Source organism: Plectrocnemia conspersa, unplaced genomic scaffold (assembly GCF_051122295.1).
Source record: "Plectrocnemia conspersa isolate PC_06_02 unplaced genomic scaffold, ASM5112229v1 ptg000005l, whole genome shotgun sequence".
NCBI lineage: Eukaryota > Metazoa > Arthropoda > Insecta > Trichoptera > Polycentropodidae > Plectrocnemia > Plectrocnemia conspersa.
In genome coordinates, this window is record NW_028277169.1 from 29,903,006 (window position 1) to 29,928,619 (window position 25,614).

General features: G+C 27.7%; 1 protein-coding gene across 3 annotated transcripts; it reads left to right on the forward strand.

The window, feature by feature from the left end:
• The first annotated feature begins 948 nt into the window (after positions 1 to 948).
• ImpL2 (Ecdysone-inducible gene L2) lies at positions 949 to 19,989 on the forward strand. 3 transcript variants are annotated; one of them, XM_088185677.1, is made up of 7 exons: positions 949 to 1,007; positions 17,792 to 17,966; positions 18,549 to 18,715; positions 18,787 to 18,958; positions 19,018 to 19,241; positions 19,314 to 19,436; positions 19,515 to 19,989. In XM_088185677.1, exons 2-7 carry the CDS (start codon positions 17,837 to 17,839, stop codon positions 19,524 to 19,526), a joined length of 828 nt encoding a protein of 275 aa, XP_088041803.1. In that variant the 5' UTR covers positions 949 to 1,007; positions 17,792 to 17,836; the 3' UTR covers positions 19,527 to 19,989. The 3 variants fall into 3 exon arrangements, with proteins under 3 accessions (XP_088041803.1, XP_088041801.1, XP_088041804.1); XM_088185675.1 differs by lacking the exon at positions 949 to 1,007 and adding an exon at positions 9,069 to 9,478; XM_088185678.1 differs by lacking the exon at positions 949 to 1,007 and adding an exon at positions 17,470 to 17,662.
• The last annotated feature ends 5,625 nt before the right edge of the window (positions 19,990 to 25,614 follow it).

Consider the following 25,614-nt stretch of genomic DNA (forward strand, 5'->3'; position numbering starts at 1 on the left):
CTGAATATTTAAGCTCAAAGAAGCTCTGAAAGCCAATTTAATGATATTTATATATTGTATCTGCAAAATTTTTACTTTACATTTTATTTTTTGATTCTTTTGTTTTCTTATTAAAAAAAATCAAGATGCTCATTTCTAATTTATAATATTCTAATTTATACTATTTTAATTTACAATATTCCAGAATCAGCACGGTATAATCATATATTTGTTTGCTAGGCGTATTTTTTCATCTCCATAATTTAAATATGGAGATTGGTCCACAAACAGCAAAAATATTTCATTCTACTACGAAATATGACTTTACTGGCGAATTTAGTAAAAATAACAAAATATTAATAAAAAGTCTAAGTATATTGAGAATTTTCCTTAATATAATATTTAATTTTTAGCGGTAATCTGATTATTTAAAATCTGTCAGTAAATACGTCAAGGATGGATGTGTATATTTTATTGAGATTTTAATGGGATTTTTATTCTAAAATATGTTTTAAAAACCATAATGTGCTTGTACCTTGTATTATTTTAATTTTCCCGAAAAATTTGTATACATGGTCTATTTTTAAATCACTCGCTTTTGTGTTAAAAATTTTATTAGAAACAACTAATGTTTATTTCAATAAAATACACAAAAAAGCAATTATTGTATAACACGTTAAGTAAAGACTGTTGAAAATATATAAATATTTTTTCAGTTATGTATTATATTACTAATTAAAAATATATAATTAATTAAACGCATACTATAACACCTAATTCATTTTTCGGTATAAAAACTCGACACGTTCTATTTTCACCATGAAAGTACCACAATTACGAAAACACTTGTTTTCTCATTTCTTTTTAACCATTTGCGTGTGTGTGTCAATAAATGCGCGCACACATTGACACCCTTCTTAGGGGTTGAAGGGGTATAAAAATGGCTGGAGAATAGAAAACTTTACCATTTCCACACGGCTCTCCCTGCAGATACCACCAGGGAATACACATCGAAACCAGTCTTTAAGGTACAATTATTATTTATATTATCTATTACCATCAATAGAGCAATAATTCATTATAATTAGTATGACGTAAATTAAATTTAGTAGGTCATGGATAAAATTTATGTAGATGCAAAATAGGATAAATAACATTTTTTACCTTTCAATTTTGTTTTTGTAATTTTTACTTTGCCTGAAGTACGTTATCAGTGAATACTAAAGTCACATGAGATATCTTTTTATATCATAGTAGTTTTTATTAATGAAAATATTTTTGCTACAGTTTTATGAATGAATTTTTTTATTTAATTATGAGATATTAAATTGTTTAAAAATATATTTGCATTATTTATAATGACGTTGTTTTAAGCACTATTACATTTAACATTTATTTATATGCTATTTAATTGTTTCAAAAAATATTTTTATAACATTAAATTATTCTTAACTTTTACGCATTGATTTTAATGGAATATTTATAAGTACTTTTTACAAAATAATTATAAAATTGTGATTATATTATAGTTGTGTAATATAAGTTTATATTTACTAAACAAATAATAAAACATAGATAATTTTTAACTTCTTGAAACCTAATCTAAATTCAATTTAAAGACAAATTTGATAAATCAACTTCAGAGAAACGAACGTAATGTATTATATAAGCCAAAGGTTATATTATATTATTTGTTAACTATCCATCACATACAATAATATAAAACAAAAAATATAGATTAGCTCTAAAATTTATCTCAATCTTCCAACCATGAATTGTTGTTTTCATCGGGATCATTCACATCGCCCTTATCTATATGACGATATTATAAGCACAATAATAATGGGTGTGGTATGCCCATCCTTTCGATTAGTACGACCTCTCGTTTAGATGCTGCGTAATCAACAGAGGTACAGAATTCGCAATTCATCTCCAGATGAGATCAAGTTTTTTTGCATTGTTAAGCGCGTGTCAGAACAATTTAGTTATCCCAAGGATGCTCTAATCTATAATTATAGTTCCGCCATAATGTCGCCTAAAATTGATAAAATTATTTTAGTTGTGGCGTGATTTTTGTTTAATAATATGGTGTAATTCTGATATTGTATGATTCACGGTGTAAATAAATTTTAGTTACATCGTAATCTTTAGTGACCTTTGGTACGCTACTAAAATATTTTTTTGATGGAATATTTTCTTTATTATTTTATGATAAATAATAAATTAAGTTGACTTGGACTATTTTTTAAATATGGTTCGGGGCATTGATGTTAGCTTCTATAGCTTATGGTTTTTAAAATAAATATTTAAAAGAACTTATATGGAAACTAAAATCAAATACTCATTTAAATGAACGCCAATTTTTTATTGCCAAGTTAGAAATTTTATTAATTGCTGCAGTCACTACAGTTTTAAGTAAGTATTTTTTTAATTGCTCTCTGATCAAATTATAATGAAATTCCATTTGATCTAGATTCGATCAACGTTGAACCACGTAAAAAATATTCAAATCATATTGATACCATGTGCTTATACATATTCTTGTATGGTAGCAACACACAAAAACAATCTTATCAATTCTGAATCAGTCATTGTATTGTTGCATCACACTGTGACGCATATAAGGCCATGTGTGTCACAAAATTGCATATTTAGATGTTTCAATGTCACGGTAATGTTTATATTCATACAAAACAATCTTATCGCGGAAACGAAACAACATTTCTGCGACTATAGCCAACGCTTCTGATATTGGCATGTCTTACTTATTTTTACTCATTTTCCTATTCAAATGTCGAAGGAAAATCTTTCTATATTGTCGCTTTTCCTCTACGATAATATAATCTTTAAATTAAAATAAAAAATACCATCGTAAATTTTGCAGCCCAATTTTTTTTAATAATATACTCAGGTATCAACGGCCAAAGCATGAATGAAACTTGTATTTAAAAAATGACTGATTACCTAATATATCCGAAGAACTAGATTATTATCTTAAAGCAAATCATCAATGAAAAATCTCTTTCTCGAAATGCTTCTTTCTAGCTCTTACCAAAAATAAAAATAGAAATATTATAGCTTATTTCTAATATTTTGTCATAGCAAATTTTATTTTTACTCATATTTATATTTTTCTAGTTTCATCCACATTTTTTTTTAATTATTTTACTCAACCATTGTGTTAAAGCACATATATTTTTAAAAGCTCCACCAGCGACATAAAATTTTCCATAAAGTGTTATTAATATATAAATCACATTGAGAGGCAAGGCGAAATTGAAATTAAAGCCACAAAAAAAGGCTTGAAGTATTCTGAAAATACGCACATCCTTTGTGGATCTTAATTAATTAGTAGTATTGTAAAGTTTGCGCTGTGGTAATTCACATAAATTAAGTATATTCAGAGAACCTTAAGAGGCAAATAAATTATAGCTTCTTTTGAATCGAGAAATTAATTTCATCGAATTTGTATGTGTAAATATAGATTGTTTTGGAAGTAAAACATATTTGGGGAATAATATTAAATAATATTTTTTACAATAAAAATAAGTTTTTAATGAGGCAGATAATCTTTGAGAACTATAGTTTATATTTTAAATAAAACAAATAAAATAATTTATTTTACTCGATCATCGTATATTAGAGATTCTTTGCTCTTCGACCAAAATACCGTTTCTTTATAATATGTCGCTGTATATTATAACATAAATACACATATTTTTGAGAAGGGATATCTATGACTCTCATGAAGCGTTAAATTTATACAATTTATCCAAAAAATATGCGAAATGCTTCGGTACATCCATTTTTTATTATGGGCAACACAAGTCTGAATATATTCTCACATCAGTAATTCCAAAAAGTTTTAATCTTGGCCCATTAATGTTTTTTTCTGATTATTATAGCATTCATTTAAAATAAAAAAAAGATCATTTAATGACATATTCTAAAACAAAAACACCATTTCAATTTGATTATATGGACAACTATGTGCTTTATCATATAAAAATAATCGATTTATGTGTTTTAAGATAATAAGAAAATATATGCAATAGAGCTTAAGGGTACTGTGTGCATTGTATAATTCAGTTTTTAGTTGATAAATAATGCAACTGACTCACTTGTAATATAAAAAATTAAAAAAAGTTTTCTTAGATAAATAAAATCCATTTTAATTTGCGACACAATTATGCTGGAATATAAATACATCGAGTTGCGTCGACGTGTAAACTTGAGTAAGCACTTATTTTAGTTCCTATTATGAAATAATTACAATCAGGAGATTCTCAAAGAATATTGTTTGAAGTACGCGTACAAGAAAAAGCCTATTATACAACTCCCCAATAATTCCATATATAATTTTCATAAATATATAGATTTTTTATATACTGTTTTTTTTTTGTGTGATTGACTGTAGAGCTATTTGCTATAAATAATTAATTAAAAAACGCAGTCGAAGCATTATATGACACAAATAATTCAATATAATCTAAATATAGCGATCGGCTCGTTTTAACCCTCAGGAAGAATAATCTTTATCTAAATCGGTAATCTTTGAGTATCCACTATCCAAATTTAGAGTTAAGAAAGAGGACATGTATCTTGATCGGCTTATTAAAGCGTTTCTAAAACAATGCAAATGAGATAATAATCTATATGTTTCTTTCTTTCTGCATTCATTCGGTTAGATGTGATCTGATTATTAGTTACATTTGATTAATTAAGCTTTTATGATAATTTTTTGATATATTAATAATTTGATATAAATGAACGTATGTAATATATTTATATATTCAGTTTTGAAAAAAAATTATGTAATTGACTTAATGTTTTCACACCGAATAAATTTTTAGAATGTTTTAAGATGATTAAATTTAATGATTGCTGATTTATTAACATTTGATATAAATGAGCGTATGTAATATATTTATGTATTACATACACTATATATTTCGTTTTAAAAAAAAAGTTACATAATCGACTCAAATGTTTTCACAACGAATAAATTTTTAGAAGGTTTTAAGATGATTAAATTTAATGATTGCTAATTTATTAACATAGAACGATATATCAATGTTACCATTTAGTTAATATGTAATGAATTTAAATCCTACACTGATGTTTATAAATTACCATTGTATACAGATCAGAATTATACATATTTACAAAAACCATTTAAATCTATAGCTTTTTATTTTTTTCTAATCTCAATGTCATTTATTAAATGTATAGATTGAACTAAGCTTCAGTACTAACTTGACTTCATTATTAAACTGACAATCGAACTTAAGTAGAAAAACACGATTTTGTGGTTAAATATATTATTAAATACTGCTACTTTTAATTTCATTATATAAAAAAAATATTGTTAGATTTAGAACGATATTTGGTATACACGTATAAACTTGTCTTGGTTATTAGTGTTATATGATAAAAAATAAGTGAAAGATATGTATAGAAAGCATTTTTTTCTCTAGATCAATATTTAACTAAACCCAACAATATTTTTTCTGAATATACCTGTATTCAGGTATTCAACAGATACTGTCCCAAAAACGTGTTTCTAGTCACGTAACACTATTCAGTGATAAAAAAATCTCTTCTGCAATTCAATGGAACTTTAATTATTAAAAGCAGTTTAATTGTTAAATTCAGGGTCGTAACATATAAATTGTTATTTATTTATTTATTACGACGCATTGTACAATTGACATCGGTCACGTTCGTTTATCGTAAATCACCGGAATAAAATATCTGACAATTATGTATTTCTTCTACTAGTATTTTTGCAATTTCGATCGCGTGAGATGCGATTCGCACATAAATTGCATCATTGACATAACTCAGTGTCAATTTGAGTCTCGGACTATTGTTTTCGAGTCTATTTTTTCCTCCGAAAACTCCTCAGGATCAAACAGATTCGGTTTATTGCCACGACAGAAAATATATTTGTTTATTCCGAATTGAATATATTATTTTAGTTTTTATTCCAACACAAAAGGCAACGACCCGTGCGGTGGAAAATTAGTATTAAATATTAACATAGACATATTTTTAGTCACAATGAAACCGAATTTCGTATGAAAACACGAGGCAGGAAATTTTGATATTTTTTTTATTTTTCGCTTTTCAATAAAGCACACACGCGTGAGAAACATCCTGTTTGAGCTTTTTAGAGAAAAATTATTGCGTGGAAGCTGTGTATATTTTAATATATATATTTTTCAATTCATTAGTAAAAACTTCCTTTGATGCTGTTCCAAAAATATTATTCAAATCTCAACGAAAAAAATATATATAAAGAATATGTAAAATGAAATAATAATTCGCATCGACAGCCCTGAATCATCGGACGCTTATAAATACATGTATACGATATTTGATGTGAGAATTTAATTATTTTAAATTATATTTATTTAATGTAAACCAGATATGTTCGGCTTGTCGAGTCAGGGGTATCGAACTTGATCCTAGTTTATTATATCTATTCAATGACAAAAAAATAGTTGAACGAACCTAGCTAAAGATATCACCGAAAGTTCTAGGAAAGATTTTTATCTTCACTCGGGTGAATCCATATCGTCGAGAATTACATCATCCACTTAACTTTTTTTGTTACCTTTTTCTAGCTTAAGATAAAAGTTCCAAAGAAACACAAACTGCTTTTTCATCATATTTAATTTATATCTTTCCTAGATCAATTAATCACGTCCACTTGGGAGCGCCCTAACTGCCGGTTCTGTTTCTGGATCGCACATATTTTAGGACACATCTCCAACACATGCCTATTTATAGATCAGGGTTGCAAGTATAAGACCACAAAATCCAAAACATTTAAAGCTCAAGTTTAGCACTGAGGCGCCCGAGCGAAAAATTATATTAATTTGTTGAAAAAACAAATCAACAAATCAAGGGTAAATTAAGATTAGCTAAAATCACAATACTTGTAATTGGAGAGTTTGTGGTGTAACGAATTGTAATAATAATTATAAATTTCTAATTCTGGGAGCATCTCGGATTATGTGTCGTTTTCATATTACACTTTATTAAATAAAGCTCGGCGTCATATTGCGCGTTTCTCTCGTACTATGAAATTATGGATCATTAGCGAAAAAATTATATTACGTTATATTAAAGATAGAATTTGTGGAAATATTTGTATAATGAGTTTCTTTAAATTAAAGTAAGTATTAGAACATATTAAAAAAGTTTCACTAATTATTATTACAATATAACTAACCATAACTATAAATTATATTGATATTCAACATTTTTACCCCTCCCTCGTCCCCTTCATATTACTCCCTATTTTTATTTGAGCTATTGAGTTTTTAAAGCCTTATGGAACGTCAACATTATTAAGGATTATCTTATCCTTCAGGTGTAATTTTAAATAAAATTGAATGAAAAATCAAAAGGAATTAATCTATTCTCCAACTTATTTTTTAAACTTATTTTATACAATTTATAATATTTTTCAAGTCAATAAATGATATTTATAAATATCTGTTAATTCTAAACTACTCTAAAAAAGCATTAATTATACGAATCCAATGTGATGTATGCGCTTGCAAAGAATGTTAAAATCACAAGCTGTAATTCATACTTTGGGCACGTAGCATATCATGTTAACATATACACTAGTCGCTAAGAGACCGAGATAGTACGCGATCTGCATCGCGTAGCTTGGCACCCCGTCACAAAAATAAATATTTATTTTTATAATATAATTTTATTTCGCTATTCTTGTTGAATAAATAACATATTTTTTATCTAATAAATTTCTTTAAAAAATGCTCCGTCTAATTCTGCATAACACTTATTTTTTTCATCTATTGAGATTAAGTCTAATGAAACTGGATTTAGTGAATATAGATGATAAAATAGCAATATTAATAAACACATGTTGGTTAATATCAACATAATAGAGAATGAGTTGGGCGTAAATCCCATATGAATCCTAGATTTTTAAAATATTTATCGTATCTTGGAGATCAGAATTAGTGGTTATTATATAATCGTAATTCTGATCGATCATCACAGATCAGGTTTTCATAGATTTTCATAATCTCACGGATGAATTAGCTGTAAATTATAATTTATAAAATATATGACACTGATTTCAGTCTCGTGTCTCATTATTGTGCTTCATTATATTTACTCCGCTGTAACGTATTGGGCTAACGCCTGTTATGTTTCAACGAAATACATAGCTGATTTGTATTTTAATGAAATAGCACACATTTCATTAGCATTCCAGACCTTCTGGTTTTTATTTATTCGCAAAGTTGCTGTAGCAAGTTATAGTAATGCTGTATTGTGGTTAAATGCTTAACCATATAACTGCATCTATTCGTGCATTATTTAAAAAAATGTTGTTACTCAATAAATTGAAGTGATTTACACTCTTAAATTATACTAAATAATCTTATTATTAGGCTCAAATGTACCCAATGAGTACTGGCGATTTTCTTGGTGACTTCAATAGAAGCCCTCCGCGGTTAAAGGGTTAAAAAGGCAATACATCTACAGTATTACTTTCGCGTCCAAAAAACAGAAGTCATTGTTTTGCCAGCAGATGGAACATTGCTTTTTTTTGGGAGGCAGTGAAACCCTATTCTATCTCTGTTTCGATTGTTCTGATTCAGACTGATAGTTGCCTATGCCCTCTTTTTGATTATTGCGTATTAAGGATAAGATGCTATCGACATTTTTGGCGTGTCTTGAAAAAATAATAATCATAGCTCTCACAATGTTTTATATGTCTTTATTAAACTTTACCTCAAAACATTCCTATTAGTTTAGAAGATAATCCACTGTCTATATTTATTAGATACTTGTGAATGAACGGGATAATCTATATTATATTAAATTATAATAAAATTAATATTTTAAAATTATTGTAAATATTATTAATTAACATAATTTTAATTTAATACCAATTTCAAGCCTCATAAAATTATGTTAATTTTTAATTAAATTAATTATGGTCACACAGTGTGAGCACCACCAGTCCCATGCACATATCGCTGCTATCTTTTCAACAGCTTATGCCTACGTCTTGAACCAAACGAGGCAACCTTTTCGATCTCAAACGATCAGTTTTGAGCCAACCACTCCGAGGGCAGCATTAGATTTCTTGTCTCTCCTCAGAAAGCCCAATCGAATCACTACAAAGCTGACTCTAAAGATCAAATCGACTGCAATAATCGATCATTTGACTTTTTTCTTGTATTCCTTTTTCGTCACGATGTCCTGCTCACCGATCGTGACCGTTTAAAACGCGTTCGTTCTCACGTCTAACCTTTCCAAAAACGGGAAAGGACCTCACTAAACACATTAAAATGTCGATTTGGGACATCAACATAATCTATCACTATTGCACCGTAAAATAACCAACGGCCCACTCTAATAAGAGTCATCGAATTATTAGCAATTAAATCTCAACGAAACGAGACTTGTAAATCAACCTTTAGTGCTGCACTGTGCTTTTTGAAAGGTGAGTCTTTTTTATTATAATATTTTAAATAAATAAAATTGTTACTAACCCCTGTTTGATGCAACAGTAATCCGTTCTCGATACATAAATGTAACGAAAGTTTAATTCACTTAGCAGTGAATCTATATTTAGATAATAATACGCAACCTAAAATAGTTCATTACGAATTTTTTTAAGTTAATTACCTTTATGTTTATTATATAATTTAGTTAAACTATATATTATGATTCTTGTTTTATTATTTTATATATAATAATATTATAGTAAAATCTTAATAAATGTTCTTATATGCTTCTGTTTTAGCAATAACTTTTTAATAAAAATCTTCATGCAATATAATGTTTACATTTGATTCTAATTAGATGGAACATTATAAATATACTCCTTTATATTAATATAAATATATATTATTATTATTTTATGGATTGCAAAGATCTGTCCGCTTAAATATTCCGAATCATTTGAATGTATCGACCATCGCAAAAAGTCCCATAAGCTAAAATCAAAATGTCTACCACACTTTGCATAATTCTTACACACTCGTAGAATTTATCAAGCCGCTCCAGAATAATTCACCCGAGTTTATACACCTTGCCACCATAAAATCCGATATGTCCCAAAAGCAAAATGTATGGCAGATCGACTCAAATCCGTGAGATCATAGGTCATCTTCGAGTTCATGAACAATCTATTATTTTATCATGTACCACTATCGCTGAGAATGTGTGGACTTTAAGTCTTTACAGATAAAAGAAACGCGTATTACGAATCAGCCATGGACATTCCCTAGGGTGGTCGATTCGTAACACAAAGATGATAAAGGGAAGAATGAGAAGCTTATCAAATGTGGGCGTGAAATAATACTATCAGTATATTTTTGAATTGAATGATAACCGAGGGGCATTGTAAAACTGAGATAACCTTTCTGAGATGATTTAAATTTATCACAGAATTATTTTATTTATACTTATATCCATGCAAAGGTTTTTAGATTTTTATATGATCATCCAAAAACATTGTACAAATTAATAGAAATTTTCCTATATATACATATATATATATATATTGCTCATAAAAAACTGCGTATTTATTACCTTTTAGGTATATATGTCATTTATATCATATTAATTAAAAAGCTTAAAAATCAGTCGTATTTGTGTCTCAATGCAATAAACACAATTTAAGTATTACTTACATCCCATCATGATTTATCGGCTTTCCTGCGTGCATTTATCAATCCCTAACTTATCCCAAAGAAATTGAATTAATGTTTACAAATTAATGTTCTTATTAATAATATTCATCATTGATCTTATCTACAATATTTATTTATTTTCAATATATTTGTCGTTTTTAAAATAACTTATGTTTACATAACAAAACAAATACTTGGATTGTTGGAAAAATAGTGATTATTAAATCTTTGAGCGGTATCGCCGTACATGTACGGTGGTCAAGCTTTCACTATTTTGAGGTACATATATGTACATCACTAAAGAAATAATAAATAAAAAACATACGTTTATAGAAACTAATATCAATAAAATAAAAAGTACGAAAAAAATGAACATAGCAAAATATATTTTATATTAATTTAATAAAAAATATTCAGAGCCTCTGAATTAATATAAAAAATATTTAACAAAAGCCATAAAAATACATAAAAAATATGTAAAATAAATTAACAAAATTTGATAATAGAAAAGAGTTCAAATAAATTATTAAAACATACTAATATTTTCAAAAAAGTAGTAAAATAAATCAATTCACTGATTTTTTTTATATAAAATTTACTATAAATGCAATGATAAAAAAATAACAACAGAAATAATTATGGAAAAATGCGTACTAATAAATGTGTATAAATTGACTCACTATTCTGAGGGTTCATCATATTTCCAATTTATCTCGCTACTAACTTCATATGCAATACAAGGATCTAAGCATTGATCATATTAGTTGTCTACCTTCTTTATTTTTAATATATTTGTGGTTTTTAAAATTAATGTTACTAAATAAAAAACAAATAATGAAATTGTTAGATAATAAATTTAGTCATTATTAATCATTTTTACCATTCATCTCGCTACTAACTTCATGTGCAATACACGGATCTAAACTTTGCTCAAATTAGTCGTTCAACTTTTTTTAATGTATAAATTTAGTGTTATGGTTAAATAACGAAAAAAATATTTAAATTGTTGGAAAATAAATTTAGTCATTAATTAACATATTTAACATTCATCTCGTTACTAACTTCATGCGAAATACACGGATCTAAGCATTGCTCATATTATTTCAATATTTGTGTTTTTTTTAATTAAATTATGTTTATACAACAAAACAAAAATTAAAATGGCTGAGCAATAAATTTGGTCATTATTATTCATCTCGCTACTAACTTCATGTGCAACACACGGATCTGAGTATTGCTCGTATTAATCGTTCAACTTATTATTTTTAATATATTTATGATTATTTATCTTGACTTTCCATTTTCATATATGATTCACTAATCATAGCATAACATTGATAATAACAATGATGAGGTTTTTGTATTGATAAAAGTATACTATGTATGCGTTTGATTGTTAAAATAAATATATATTATTATCTAAATCGCTTAATAAAACGCTTCAGCTTTGAGATTTCTGTTGTAGTAGATGATTGTTTTTTTACTATATTTATATAATAGATACACTAACACAGTCTTCAGTAAATTCTGAAAAATAGTTGTTTTTCAACTAAAATATATTAAAAAATAATGCTTTTACTTTACATTGAAAATGTATTATTAATGATGAATATTTTAGTATGAGACGCCCTTATACAACATGAATTATTAATAACATATTGAGTCAGCATCTAATGCAGATTTTTCACGTTATGATGCAGAAACGATGCCGCGGTCCAATTTCATACACTTTTTCTGATAGCCATCTAAAATATGAGGTGAAATTTTATCCGATTTGCATGCTACCGTTAGCCGATCGCCGATTTGGGTCAGTGTTTCATGATAAGAGCTTAAAAATTGTGACAGTTACTTTTCGGTCGTCTCTGGAATAATCGACATATGCTTAGAATTACAATAGATTATAATGCATGGAGAGAAAGAGCAGATAACGAGACCACTTAAACTGGGTGGTCTCGAACGCAGGAATTCACGCACTCGTATAAATATATAGATAAAGGAGCACTTAAGACCATATCTTCTTTTTCTCGAAGACTTGGAATGTGTAGCGCAGATGAGAAAGGTCAAACAAATTAATATAAATCATGTTAATGCGATAATTAAGTGTCTCTCAGTCGAGTTAAGATAGAGGCAATCTTGAATTTTAATAATTGATGACTTATGTCATTGCTTTAAAATATACAACATTAAATTTTCAATGTGCTAGAACACAATGATTTGAAATAAATTTGTACCATTTAAGAAATCAGGGCAAAAGATCGCTTTAATGACTGTTTAATGACGTCAATTGTAAAATAGATATTGTAATGTTTTGACAAGTTTAATATTATTACAATATTAAGAGTAATAGCGACAAGTTTGATTTATGTTTGAGATAAGGCAAATTATATATTATTAGATATGAGCTTTGATTTATTAAACAATAAAAATATAAGGAAATTTAGATGATAATATAATTTAATTATTACGATTATAAAATACGCTAAAAATTAAAATAATACCTTACAGAAAAATTATATTTAAGCTGTGGTTTTAAGTTCACTATTATATAGAATAGGCGTTTGAAATAATATATGTATATATATATATATATATATTTAGACATGGCTTTTATCTATTAATGATACACAATAAATTAAGTTCAATTCAAGTACTTAAAATCAATGGTTATTTTAAGTCCATAGCACCATCGCAATAGAAACGGTGGCTGTTTCAAAAAAAATCGAAATAAATTGAGGTTTTGAAATATTTTGTCTAGGTAGATAAAGCTTATTTAAAGTTCTTTTACATATTTTTTTTGCTCTGTTGCAGTTTTCTTATTATTCTTAAGCTTCTTAGGATCCATTAATAAATTATCTATAGCTCCGCGTGAAGCCCAGTTCCATTTAAAACACAATAACGAACCATCCGTTTCATAATTCTGGAAGCTTTCCAAGACCAGCAGTAATTAATCAGATTTTTTGTGCCCGTCAGAATTGGGCACCTACTTTTTTTCCCTGACAAGTCCCGACACGACTCTTCTATTTTCATATTACAGCACGTTTTTCTGATGCAACACGTGTAAAACGTTGCCCTAGAGCGCTTTCTGTAGAGAGCTCGAGATTCTTGAAATTTTCACCATTGTATGATGCTAAAAAATAAATGAGCGATCACATGTGGTGTCTTTGTGTCGCAGTTAATCAAAAGAGGATGGTCCAATACAGCACCACGTGCTGTCTAATCATGTCAATGGGAGATAAGAGCGACATGATACAATCATTCATAGTTACTATTTGGCACACGAAGCATACGTGCAAACTCTAACGTATCTGACTCATTATACTTATTCAGAAAATTGCAATGCAGCAAACTGATTTCATCATTGCATTCTAAGATTATCATATAGATTTAAAATTGCGTTTGGAGGAAAAAATAATAGATGATCACATTAAGACATTATTATTACAATATATGTACGTGTAGACCTTTGGCTTTGATCATATGCACATAATCATTATAATTTTCTTAAAACTTTGAGTCATATTGATTTAAATTTGAATCATTGATATGTTACAACCTTCATCCTTTGTTAATTGCTTAAGAGTGTATCTTAAAAATAACAATAGATTTATGTTTAATCCTCCGACTAGTTTGATGAGTTTTAATCTTCAATATATACAATAGAAAGATTTAAATAAAAGCCAGAAAAATATTTTTATGTATGACATTGATAATAAAATATTTTATTAAAACTCGTTTATCAGTGTAATATGTGTTTCTATAACTGCTTTTCCATCTATAATATAATGCACTGTAAAATTATTGTAAAAACGGACAGAATTAAATTATATTGTATTAATAAAACACTTAAAATAATTTTCATCCCTTTTAAACATATATGCTATTGAAAATGTATGAGCTCAGTCGTCGCATTTTCAAAATGTACTAATTTAACCTTATTCATGAGGTCTACGATAGTCCATCGAACCCGTCGCGAGTCCGGGAATCTGAGGTCACGTGACAAATGACGTCATTCGCTAATTGGGTTACCTCTGCCAGTGTTTTCCGAGTATTGTTATTGAACGTAAAAAGTTCATTTCTAAACATCCAAATCGTCTAAGGATTCTATTTTCAAACGACTTTTTTACGTATGATAAGAACATATCTAGTGTTTTTTTTTAATTTGATGAAAATATACAATATTCAGAATGCTTATTATGTTTATTAAGGCGCGTGGTTTTAACTTGAGCTCAATACATAGGCAACGCTCAGAAAAATTTGCGTGACCCAACATATTGATGAATGTTTTCATTCTAACGTCTGAGCCTTAAAGCCAGACATATTTGAGTGACTCGAGATTCAATTCGCACGTCTTATTAATTCTGATCTCTAACATAATTTCAGACTGAAAAATATTTTTTAAGCAGACTCGATCGATATAAAATGTCCAAATTGCTCGTGCAATTTAAGCAATATTAATTAAATTTTCCTCAAATATCGACGTAAAATTTAAGCTAGAGTATATTATCCAATCCAGACGTTGTACCCAAAGAATAAATCTAAATACAAATTCGGGTAGAGTCCGTCACGAGGGTATCCATTTTGGCGCTATATTGCAATTCAAATCGTTGCGAGTTGCGAGAATGCTATAAGATCGAGCTCTGTTCATTTTCTTTAAATCCATTATGAACAAGGATGCTGCAATGATCTTTGTAAATAAACGATTTTATTTAAAATATAGTAAATAGTGCTGAAGTAAATTTATTTAACAAAGTTAAATTGGTTCGGGTCCTTGCTTAATTAAAATCTTGGCACAAACCATTTTGAATTATTTGAGTAAGTTTGAAGCTTTTCTCATATATTTTTATAGGCACGTGTAGAAGGGGAAAAGTTTTTGATTAAAATTAAATGAATAATAAATTAGATTTAGAATAAAGCAATTCTATATCACCCTGGAATAAATAATATATTAATTATTCAATATATTTATTTCAAGAAAAATCATTAAAATATTTCTATTTACTTCTAAATAGTCATAAAATATGTTGTATAAAAATATCAAGCGATATAATTTTATAAAAAAAAAAACAGAATTTAAATACGCATCAGAATAATATTGTTGCATTTTATAATATAAGACAGTATCTTATATTTACAATGCAAATAATAATCGCAGCTAACTTCATGCATTATAAGCGTTTTTATTACATACTAATATATAAGAATAAACTATTTCATTGTTTTATCGACACTCACAACGTACGGACGTCTTTATAAAAGGGTGTGTATTTGAGAATACCGATTCTTTTAACCGATCAATGCATTGTTTCTAAATGTATTTTTATTGCAATGTCCAGCTTTCTAAGAAAGTTTGAAGTGAAAATTGGCAATGTAAAAAAAAGATATAAGATAGTTCTTGTTTTTTAGCATAGGTTATAGAAGTTCTGATTCTATCGTTTTGACTAATTTAATTTCACATTTTATGCATTGCTCTAATAATAAAATATACTACTCTATTTGTACATTTTTATAAAATATTTCTAAAACACAGATTATTTTACTTTGGAATGCTACGGGTTTTTTTTTATCTTCTTTTTCACATACTCATCAATACATCCTATACATTATTATAGTTAAATTTGTTCAAAAACTCTTTCATGCCATTATCATACAAAATAGGTAGCAATTTTACAAATTAATTTAAAAAAGTCAGCAGCGATCATTGTTAGCATTTATTTTATACATCATTGTTTAGCATCCAAAGGGTTTAACATGCATACATAGTAACCAATAAATATATTCTGATAAGTGATGCGTGTTTTGACTTGTTAGGTAAATTATAATGGTGTCCATAAAATAATTACATTTTTAGCTGATATATATAGCGTTTCACTGACTGTGATTTCTGAATCATACGAGTTTATAGCTTTAAGTGTTACATTCCGGCAAAAGAATCAATAATTCAGTTTTTTATTATTTAAATATCAATAAGTTTTTAACAGTTTCGTCCTCTTTATTTTTTTTAGTGGAGTTTATTTTTAATTATTTTGAAGCAAGGTGGCTGATTTAACTGACTAAAAAACTCGACCGAGATATTTTTATTATATTTATAGAATAAGTTTTATATCGATATAAATTAAAACTACGATAGTTATCGTGTTATTAAATTTCTAGACTATATTAAAAAATAATTTTAATTATAATCGGAAACATAGTGCTTGAAAAAACAAACAAAAGATTCTCGTTGCGCGGTTAAATAAATAAATATTTTATTTAAACAAAAATCTAACATATAATAGCTTTTTATTGAACTGATTTTGTATTTGTATATAGTAAATAATTTTATAAAAAATCGTTTTTATTGCTATTTCAATAATTATAAATGTACTAATATATAAATGTATTGCTATGTCTTATTCACTTAATAAATTATCTTCTACAGTTCTTGGTAAGAATACAAACATAAATCAACTGGTAGTTAAAAAAATCAACGTTTGAAATATCGTGTTAAGTTAAAATTAATTACTCCTTCTGAGAAATGATTTAATAAGCACATGGTACAATATCTTGGTATGTAAAAATATTACATTATATGAGTATATGCTTAGTTAAAATTAAGAAAGATATATGTAATATGAACCATAAGGTACATATTTTTTTTCAGATACTTTTCTCGGAAAACATGAGCTAATAAGAAATCTCTTTGAAATGTGTAACCCTAATTTTATAATGAAATATTCATTTATTCAGAATCGCTCTCGACTATGTCGACCCTGTGCCTATTTAAAGGTAACATCGGCCAACCGAGTCAGTAATCTGCTTCCGGTCTCCGCGGCGGGAACACAGCCTTAACGCTAACTTTTGCGACCATACCCCCTCGTCGTCATTTCTCGAGATTCGCGAACGCGTGCACCGAATAATAAATAATCATATACTTGTTGCGTAATTCCAAGATAAAAAAAATATTAAAATAAAATAAACATCGATAAGTGTGCATTATTATATTATCTAACGTGAGTAGCAATAAAAAATATTTTTAGTTTGAGAATATTTTTAATCTAACCTCCCCCCCTTTGTATCGATTTGTATGTTTTCTTAAAATATATATATATATATATAAATATAAATTTCTATTGTTGCAGATATTCAAAGTCAGCTCCGTCTTCCGTCAATTACAACGCGTAAAGATGGTGTCAATATGCTACCTGACGATGCTGGTCCTGCTGAGCCTGCAGGCCAGGACCTTCGGATCGGCCATTCCCTTGCTAGAAGCCATGCGATCCGAACCAACGATGGACAACTCCTTAGACCCCAACGGTATTTATTTATTTTTTATTCCATCTTGGTGACTTCACAGGAAACATAACTCAAATGGTGGAGATAAAAAACTCACCACTTTACACCAAGCAACGCACGTACACACGGTTGCAAGCATGACACCAAAGGGGTGTTTCTCAAACTTTATGTATATATATATGAAGTCAAGGTCAATTAAGCCGATGGAGATAAAGCGACATTTAATTTTACGCTATTTTTATTTTAGATATAGGGGCAAATCTGAGTTCAATTCGTTTTAATATTGTCTGTGTGTCTCGGATTTTTTTAGAACACTATAAAAAAACAATTAAATATATCATAGATCTCAAGGGATTTTATTAATTAAATAAACATAGAGTCATATATCTGTACTGTAATAGAAACATCATCATTTTATCGCAAATAACTATATTTAAGTCTGGTCAAAATCCATGAGATGCTTTTTAAACTTATCTTACGTAAACAATGCAATATATCTATTTACCTCTCGTATTCAGAGAGGTATTGAATTCGTCATATAATAATGTTTAATAAAAATTTACTATTGTTTCTCAACCTTTTTTCATTTTTTTTAATATACAGCTGGAATGAAGTTCCAAATGGTCAACCGCGATTGGGTCAAGATAAATAAAGCGTCTCCAATGGTCGTTCGTCGTAGTTCAGGATCTGTGGTAGAACTCGAATGCGAAGCTTCGGGATCTCCAGCTCCTACCATTAGCTGGTTGCGAGACAACATTCCAATTTCTGATGTATGTGTATTTTTATTAAATAATAATAATTAATAACTTAAAATATACATCATTCAAATATGGAATTACAGGCAGAAGAGTATGAAAATAACGCGATCCCTGAATCAGGAGCCAACCAAATAGCTCAAGTAATCTCGCGTTTGATCATTGACAATATCGTGCCCAAGGAAAAAAGTGCTTACACGTGTTTGGTCCAGGCTGGAATAAGAACTGCTTATCACACCACGACCGTTTACACAACAGGTAAAACATCTTCATTTCTGAATTTAATTTATATCATTTATAATGAATGATTTTTTAAGGCGACTATTTGAAACCGCGCAACATCACAGAATACATCTTGTTGAACAAAGAAATCCTCGAAGCACCTTCCAAGCCTAGGATAGTATTGAGCTATAAAATGATCATGGAAAACATTGGAATGACACTGATATTGCCTTGCAAAACAGTCGGAAAACCCCGTCCTGAAATCTTCTGGTTCGATAACGAAGAACAACTGATCCCCAAGGATGATCCTAGAAGAAAAGTATATTGAATTTTATACTTAAAAATAATTTTAAAATCTATAAATTTAATTAATCTATTAAAATATCAATAGATCATGCCATCCGGAGAATTGGTCATCCAAGGATTGCAATGGGCTGATATGGGGGGATTCATGTGTATAGCAAGAAATGCGTTTTCTAAAGATTCTATCACCACATTCGTCTATCCACTAATGGTAAGATACAATAAAATTACTTCACAATATGCCCTTGCCTTCTTCATTATAAACTAATAATTTTATTTAAAATTTCAGAATGAATCCTAAGCATTTAAAAATTAACGAACTGATGATCGCTTTAGTCTAGAATCTCCCTCACATCATAATTAATTTTTTAAATATATTTATTTTTGATTGAGTCTAGTTTTTAATGAATCATTTAACATGTAATTTATTTGGATCGTATATGTGTATAATTAGCATAAATGTGTATTACATTTATTAATATATATATCGAACATTTTAATTTGATTTATTATAATAGATGTTGTTATATGATCATATTTTAAGATCTAAACATATTAATTATCATTTAAAATCGTCTTAAATGTATGAATTTTATTCATGTCTAGAAAGAAAAAAGTTGTGAATGAATATAATTTTTTTATATAGTTTTTATTTTTTCATTTAAGCTAAAAAAACTATAGTATTATTATATTTTTAATCCTATGTATTGTACCTATATACCATATGCGCATTTTAAAAAATATATATGTAATTAATTAACTAGTCACAAGTATTTTAATTATTTAAATGTAATTATTATTATTTAAAAAGAAGACGATAAAATATTTTAAAGAATATATAATAGTTTTATTTATATACTATAAATAATCACACATACACACATTATAACAATAAAACCTGATATCTGATTGTTCAAGCACTTAGAACGGCTAATATTTATTTAAATAAACTAAATTTAAAATACAAACCTATTAAAATAATTATTTATAACAATTTTTTTGTAAGCCCAGCCGTAAACACATTGTTACTATTTTTTTTAAATGTCAGTTAATTGTTATGAAAAGTCAGTAATATTCAACAACATTCCTATGCTGAAGCATGCGCAGCTTATGCCCGCGTGCATGCTGTCTATTTTTTCTTTAACAATCTTAATTTTAAAGTCATGTTGGAGTCTGTATATTCTATATCATACCATTTGTTTAGATAGTCCCTTTTATATATGGATAAATAAAGTTTATTATTTTTTTCGATTCTTGGGTCGCTTATTATATTTGTTAAATTTGTAGATTTTGGTTAATCTGATCTAATATTTAATACGTAATGTATGCTTAAGACTATCAGGCGTATTTTAGCAAATGTCATTTCAAACTGACCAATACTACTTCTTCCAGTTATTTCTAAGCTATTTATAAAACAGATTTTCAAGCGCCTCAAAGAAATTCTTGAGAAGAAAAATCTAATTTCGCTTTACCAGTTAGGCTACAATTAAGAGCCGAGTTTAAACATTGAGAAAGTGTTATTAAAAAAATATTTAAAGAGAAAAAAAGTACTTAAGTAAAGCAGACGTTGCTCAAGCCTTTGATAAAGATGACACATAGGGCCAGAATTTGAAATACCTAAACCATATACGTAGTTTATAAATAAAATCTACGTTAAAGGCAATCAAAGCATAAAACACCAGAAAGATATCAACTGGAGCATCTCAAGGTAGTATCCTGGGACCGGTACTTTCCCCTTATATGTTTACATACGGATGCATGATAAAATAGTAATAACAATAAACTTCTACACTTTATAGATTTAGTAATATTGAAATTCCATATTTTTTGCTAAAAATATCCACCACTTTGCATAATAATTTCAAGGACCAGTAAGATAATAAAAATTAGCGGAATAAAAAAAATATTTTGGTACTTCATTGTTACATATCACCCAGCTATAAAATTACAGTAGAAATTGATTCAATATAGTAAACAATAATACGACAAGACAGGAAGTAATATAATCATAAAAGACCGTTTATTTGTTGTTGTAATAAATTCATTTAGATATATGTAGATAATCATATAATTTAATATTCCATACAACTATAAAAAAAGATTTTTTCATGATGTATTTTAATCAAATTATTATTTAAATAAGACATAATTGGTATAATTAAATGAACATAACACAAATAATATTGACATCATCGCCTATTTAAAATGAATAAATATAAATACAGGTTAATTACCATTATATAATAAAATTGAAGATAAATCGTACTACAGGAAATATTCATAACTTAATCGTTTTTACTGCAGGTAATATTCATATAAATTATGGTTTTAACATAATATTTAAATAGCTAATTATAAATACACTGTTAAATTTTAAGCAGCCAAAAGATTAATGATATATTATAAAGATAATTATTTGACAATATATTAAATTGTAAATAATTATATTAAAGTAAATGCTGATATCCATTAGAAAATCCATAGAAGAACGAAATATGTTATAACAAAGCGGTAGAATATCAATAGTATGTTTTAAAGATAGACTGTCAAACGCATTGACTGTTGCGCATCCTTTCCAAACAAAGAGTTGTTTTTTCTAGGTGTTTACAAGTGATTAAAGCCTCAAGACCTCACATGTTGATAGGTGGTTCGTGAAATATGAATAATTATTAACGCAATTGTTTAGCCCCGAGCTCTTCTTTCCATTGTTATGGCCTTATATTAGATAGATGAGTTGGTATTTCGTATGATTTGTTAGAATTTGTCGTTAGAATGCCCTCCAAATTAATTATATGTGCAGGTGGTAAACCCCTAAAATAGGATAACAATTACGGCGATTATCATGTCCTTAAATTTTGATATATTTCCATATCCATGGCATGCAGAATATTATGTAAAATATAAATAAAATATAAGAGCAATACAAAAACTATAATTTTGGCCAACCTGTATATGAAGAAAGACTTTATCAAGTAAATTATAATCAAGAAAATAAAATTACTTTGAAATGTATATTAAGGTAAAATATATAAAAAAGAACATATATCCCAAAATTTAATAATATAATGCAAGGAAAATATATAACAATATTGATTAACAACAATATGAGTAATAAAAAAATATTGATTAAATACGTTACGTTATTTTAATGTTATTTATATCTTTCGATGTTATTTTCAACAAAAGCAAATTAGTAAAAAACATTACAACTATTTAACATAAGCGATATATAATTAAGTTATCAAAGTTCATTTTATTATATTCATAACTCATAAAGTAATATATATACAACTCTTAATAATGACGCGCAATCCATTAAAAGTTTATTTATTAGAAATAGACTTCTCGTAATATTCCACATGCATTAACTTATATAAGATCTAGTATTAACCGGATATAGTCTTATCTTTGTCGATTGTTATATTTGTCTTAAACGTATGTGATTTTATTTACATGCAACATATGTGTAGTTACACTAAAACATTTGATACTACCTATAATGTAAGACCTAGTAACTATCAATCCTATAACGTTGAAATTATTTTGTTTAAAGCGTTTATTCGCCTATTTAATTCGATATTTAATTTCCTGGCTGTGGTCCAAAATTATGTCAAAACATACATCCAAAATTACATCTTTTGCCCCTTTTCTATATGGATATCATTAAGAGTGAGGCAAAATATCTGCTTCGTAAGCGAACTAATATATTACTCTTGTAAAAATACTTTAAATTGCTCCTCAAACTTTTTTTCTTTCAAGTTCATTAGGTTGTTTTTTATAACATGTATTTTTTTTAATTAATAATATAAATACGTATATCGAATGATTAGAATTAAATTTCAAAAAGAGAAGAATTTTTTTTCATGAAAAAAATGTAATATTTGTAATTTCAATTTATTAGTTTGGTGTTTCAATATTTATTTAGTAGTTATTGATTGTGATCACCCCGTTGCAAGATATTGGGCCTGTATGTAAGTAGATGAGATATATACAGGGCTACCGAGAGAAACCCGGGCCCTAGAAAAACAATGTATCCGCGCCTCATGACAATAATGGCGTTTTATATATTTTTTAACATCGTAATATAATTTTTTAAATAAATAATAACATGTACGAGTTAACCCTTTCTATGCTAAAAATAAATATAAAAATTAGTCACCATTGCGACATATTTTCTGAAATTTATGCGAAATATTTTAATTTGGCATTCAAATTTATTAAAAATATTTACTTATAAAATCTGATAATTAGTCGTGTTTTCTTTACTGCTCAGTGTTGCCATATAGTGAAATTCTAGTCCAGATCAAAAACAATAAAATCGTGCCATCGCGGTGAAAACGCTCGATTATCAAGCGTTTATATTAAGACTTTGTGAGAATCGTATAAAGCACATCTAAACCGAATTTTGACCAATAGGAGAGAGCAAAAAAATTATCTCTTCTCAGAAGGCAAAAATTCACGTCAAAGGCAATAAAATAGTGTCGGCGCCGTCGCCGTGGGAGCGCTCGGTAACGAGCGCTCCCACGGCGACGGGGCCGACACGATTTTATTGCCTTTGACGTGAATTTTTGCCTTCTAAGAAGTGATAATTGTTTTTACGCTCTCATATTGAGCAAAATTTGATTTGAACATACTTATATCAGCCCCCTCATATTCAAAGTCTATAGTAACATCGGTAAGGATAGCTATCATATTTTTAAAACCTAGTTTAATATCGAAATGCAGACAAACTATGGAGCAATATGTGAGATGTATGTATGTCTGTACTAATTCTTCCGCTTATTTTCCACTGATAGATGAGTTGGCTTCGATTATATTATGGACCTGATCTAATAAAAATTCTAAAATTCTAATTAGTTTTAGAACTTTCAATGGGTTAGGCTTGGGTTTGAAGAGCAAATAGACGTTTCACGACTGTCAAATTGAGCTTCATATTCATTTTAAAACAGCATCGGTTAAATTATATTTTCACTAGTTGAAATGTATATGTCTACTGATGAAAGTGTATTTGGACTTTACTAGTAAAAATATAATTGTGTATGATCGATATTTTTGTATTTTCGTATATGCGCGACGTGTCAACATAATATATTTTTTATCTTTGAAAAGTCTAACGGTACCTATCAGTTCTTAGTAATTCTGTTATGTAACAAAGAAATGACCGCACTCTTTTATATGTTAGGGACGGCTGGCGAAGTGAAAACAAAATCAGGTATTGCATACACGAAATTCTTTTTACTATTTGTACATTTTTATCTTCATTCAGACATATTTTCACCCTTTTTGTCCACGGAATATGCTTCACTAAATATTAGTGTTAAATATTAGCAATAAATTAGTCCCAATAATTATATTTAAATGAAAAAAGTTTTTGAAAAAATGTTTTTACATTAAAAATATTTTTTGTTACAAACTAAATATAGGCTGTACTAGACAATATAATTAAAATAAGCTATAATGTGGACGAGTGTTTTATTTTAAATCAAAATTTATTTTTTCATGTGATTATATATGAATTTATTTATATTTTTTTATTGTTGCAACAACTAAATATTATTGCTTTTTATTACCACACGGCAATGAGATTAAACAAAAAATGGTTTAAATTTTTTAAAGTTATAATCCTTTTAGATTATGAAGTATTTATATATTTTTTTACTCTATAGTATTCACAAAAAAAATTATAACCCAACTTTAAATAATGTTACTTTTAACACGAGTAGAAATAAATAAGTATACGAAAGATAAATCTAACTGCGATATTCTAAAATTAATATTAAATGTGCAATAATTAAAATAAAATAAATCACGTCTCAAACACAAAAACATCACAATCATCATCATATGAATATATTTTTTTAAGGCAAAAAGATTTACAATTTTCTACGCACTCTAAAAAATTAAACAGTAATATATTTTATTGAAATAAATTGGCGAGTTGTGCTCTGGCACCTGGTTTAAAAATTTAGGAGGCATCCAGAAGTAGTCGATCAAAGACGATGTTGTCCTAGATTTATTGTTACAAAAGAAGAAAGATTTGGCGCCAGAATTTTCCAAAATATATTTTTTTTATATTAGATAAGAGTGTTCTAATCTTTTATTTAAAATAATTTGTAATTAAAATATAAAATATATGGAAACAATAGTTGCTGGGCTATTCGAATGCATTGGTTTTGCTAATCAATAAACATAGTGAATCATGCGAGCGATACTATGATTATTTTTTTGGTCAATTAATTAAAATAATAATAATAATGTCAATACCGGTATTGAAAATTCTGGTATTATTGCAATCCCTACTTACGACATTGCTCTACTCTGAGTGAGATAGGTTAAACATATAAATTCATTGATTAATTATATGTTAAAGGTCTTTATTAGAATTTTCC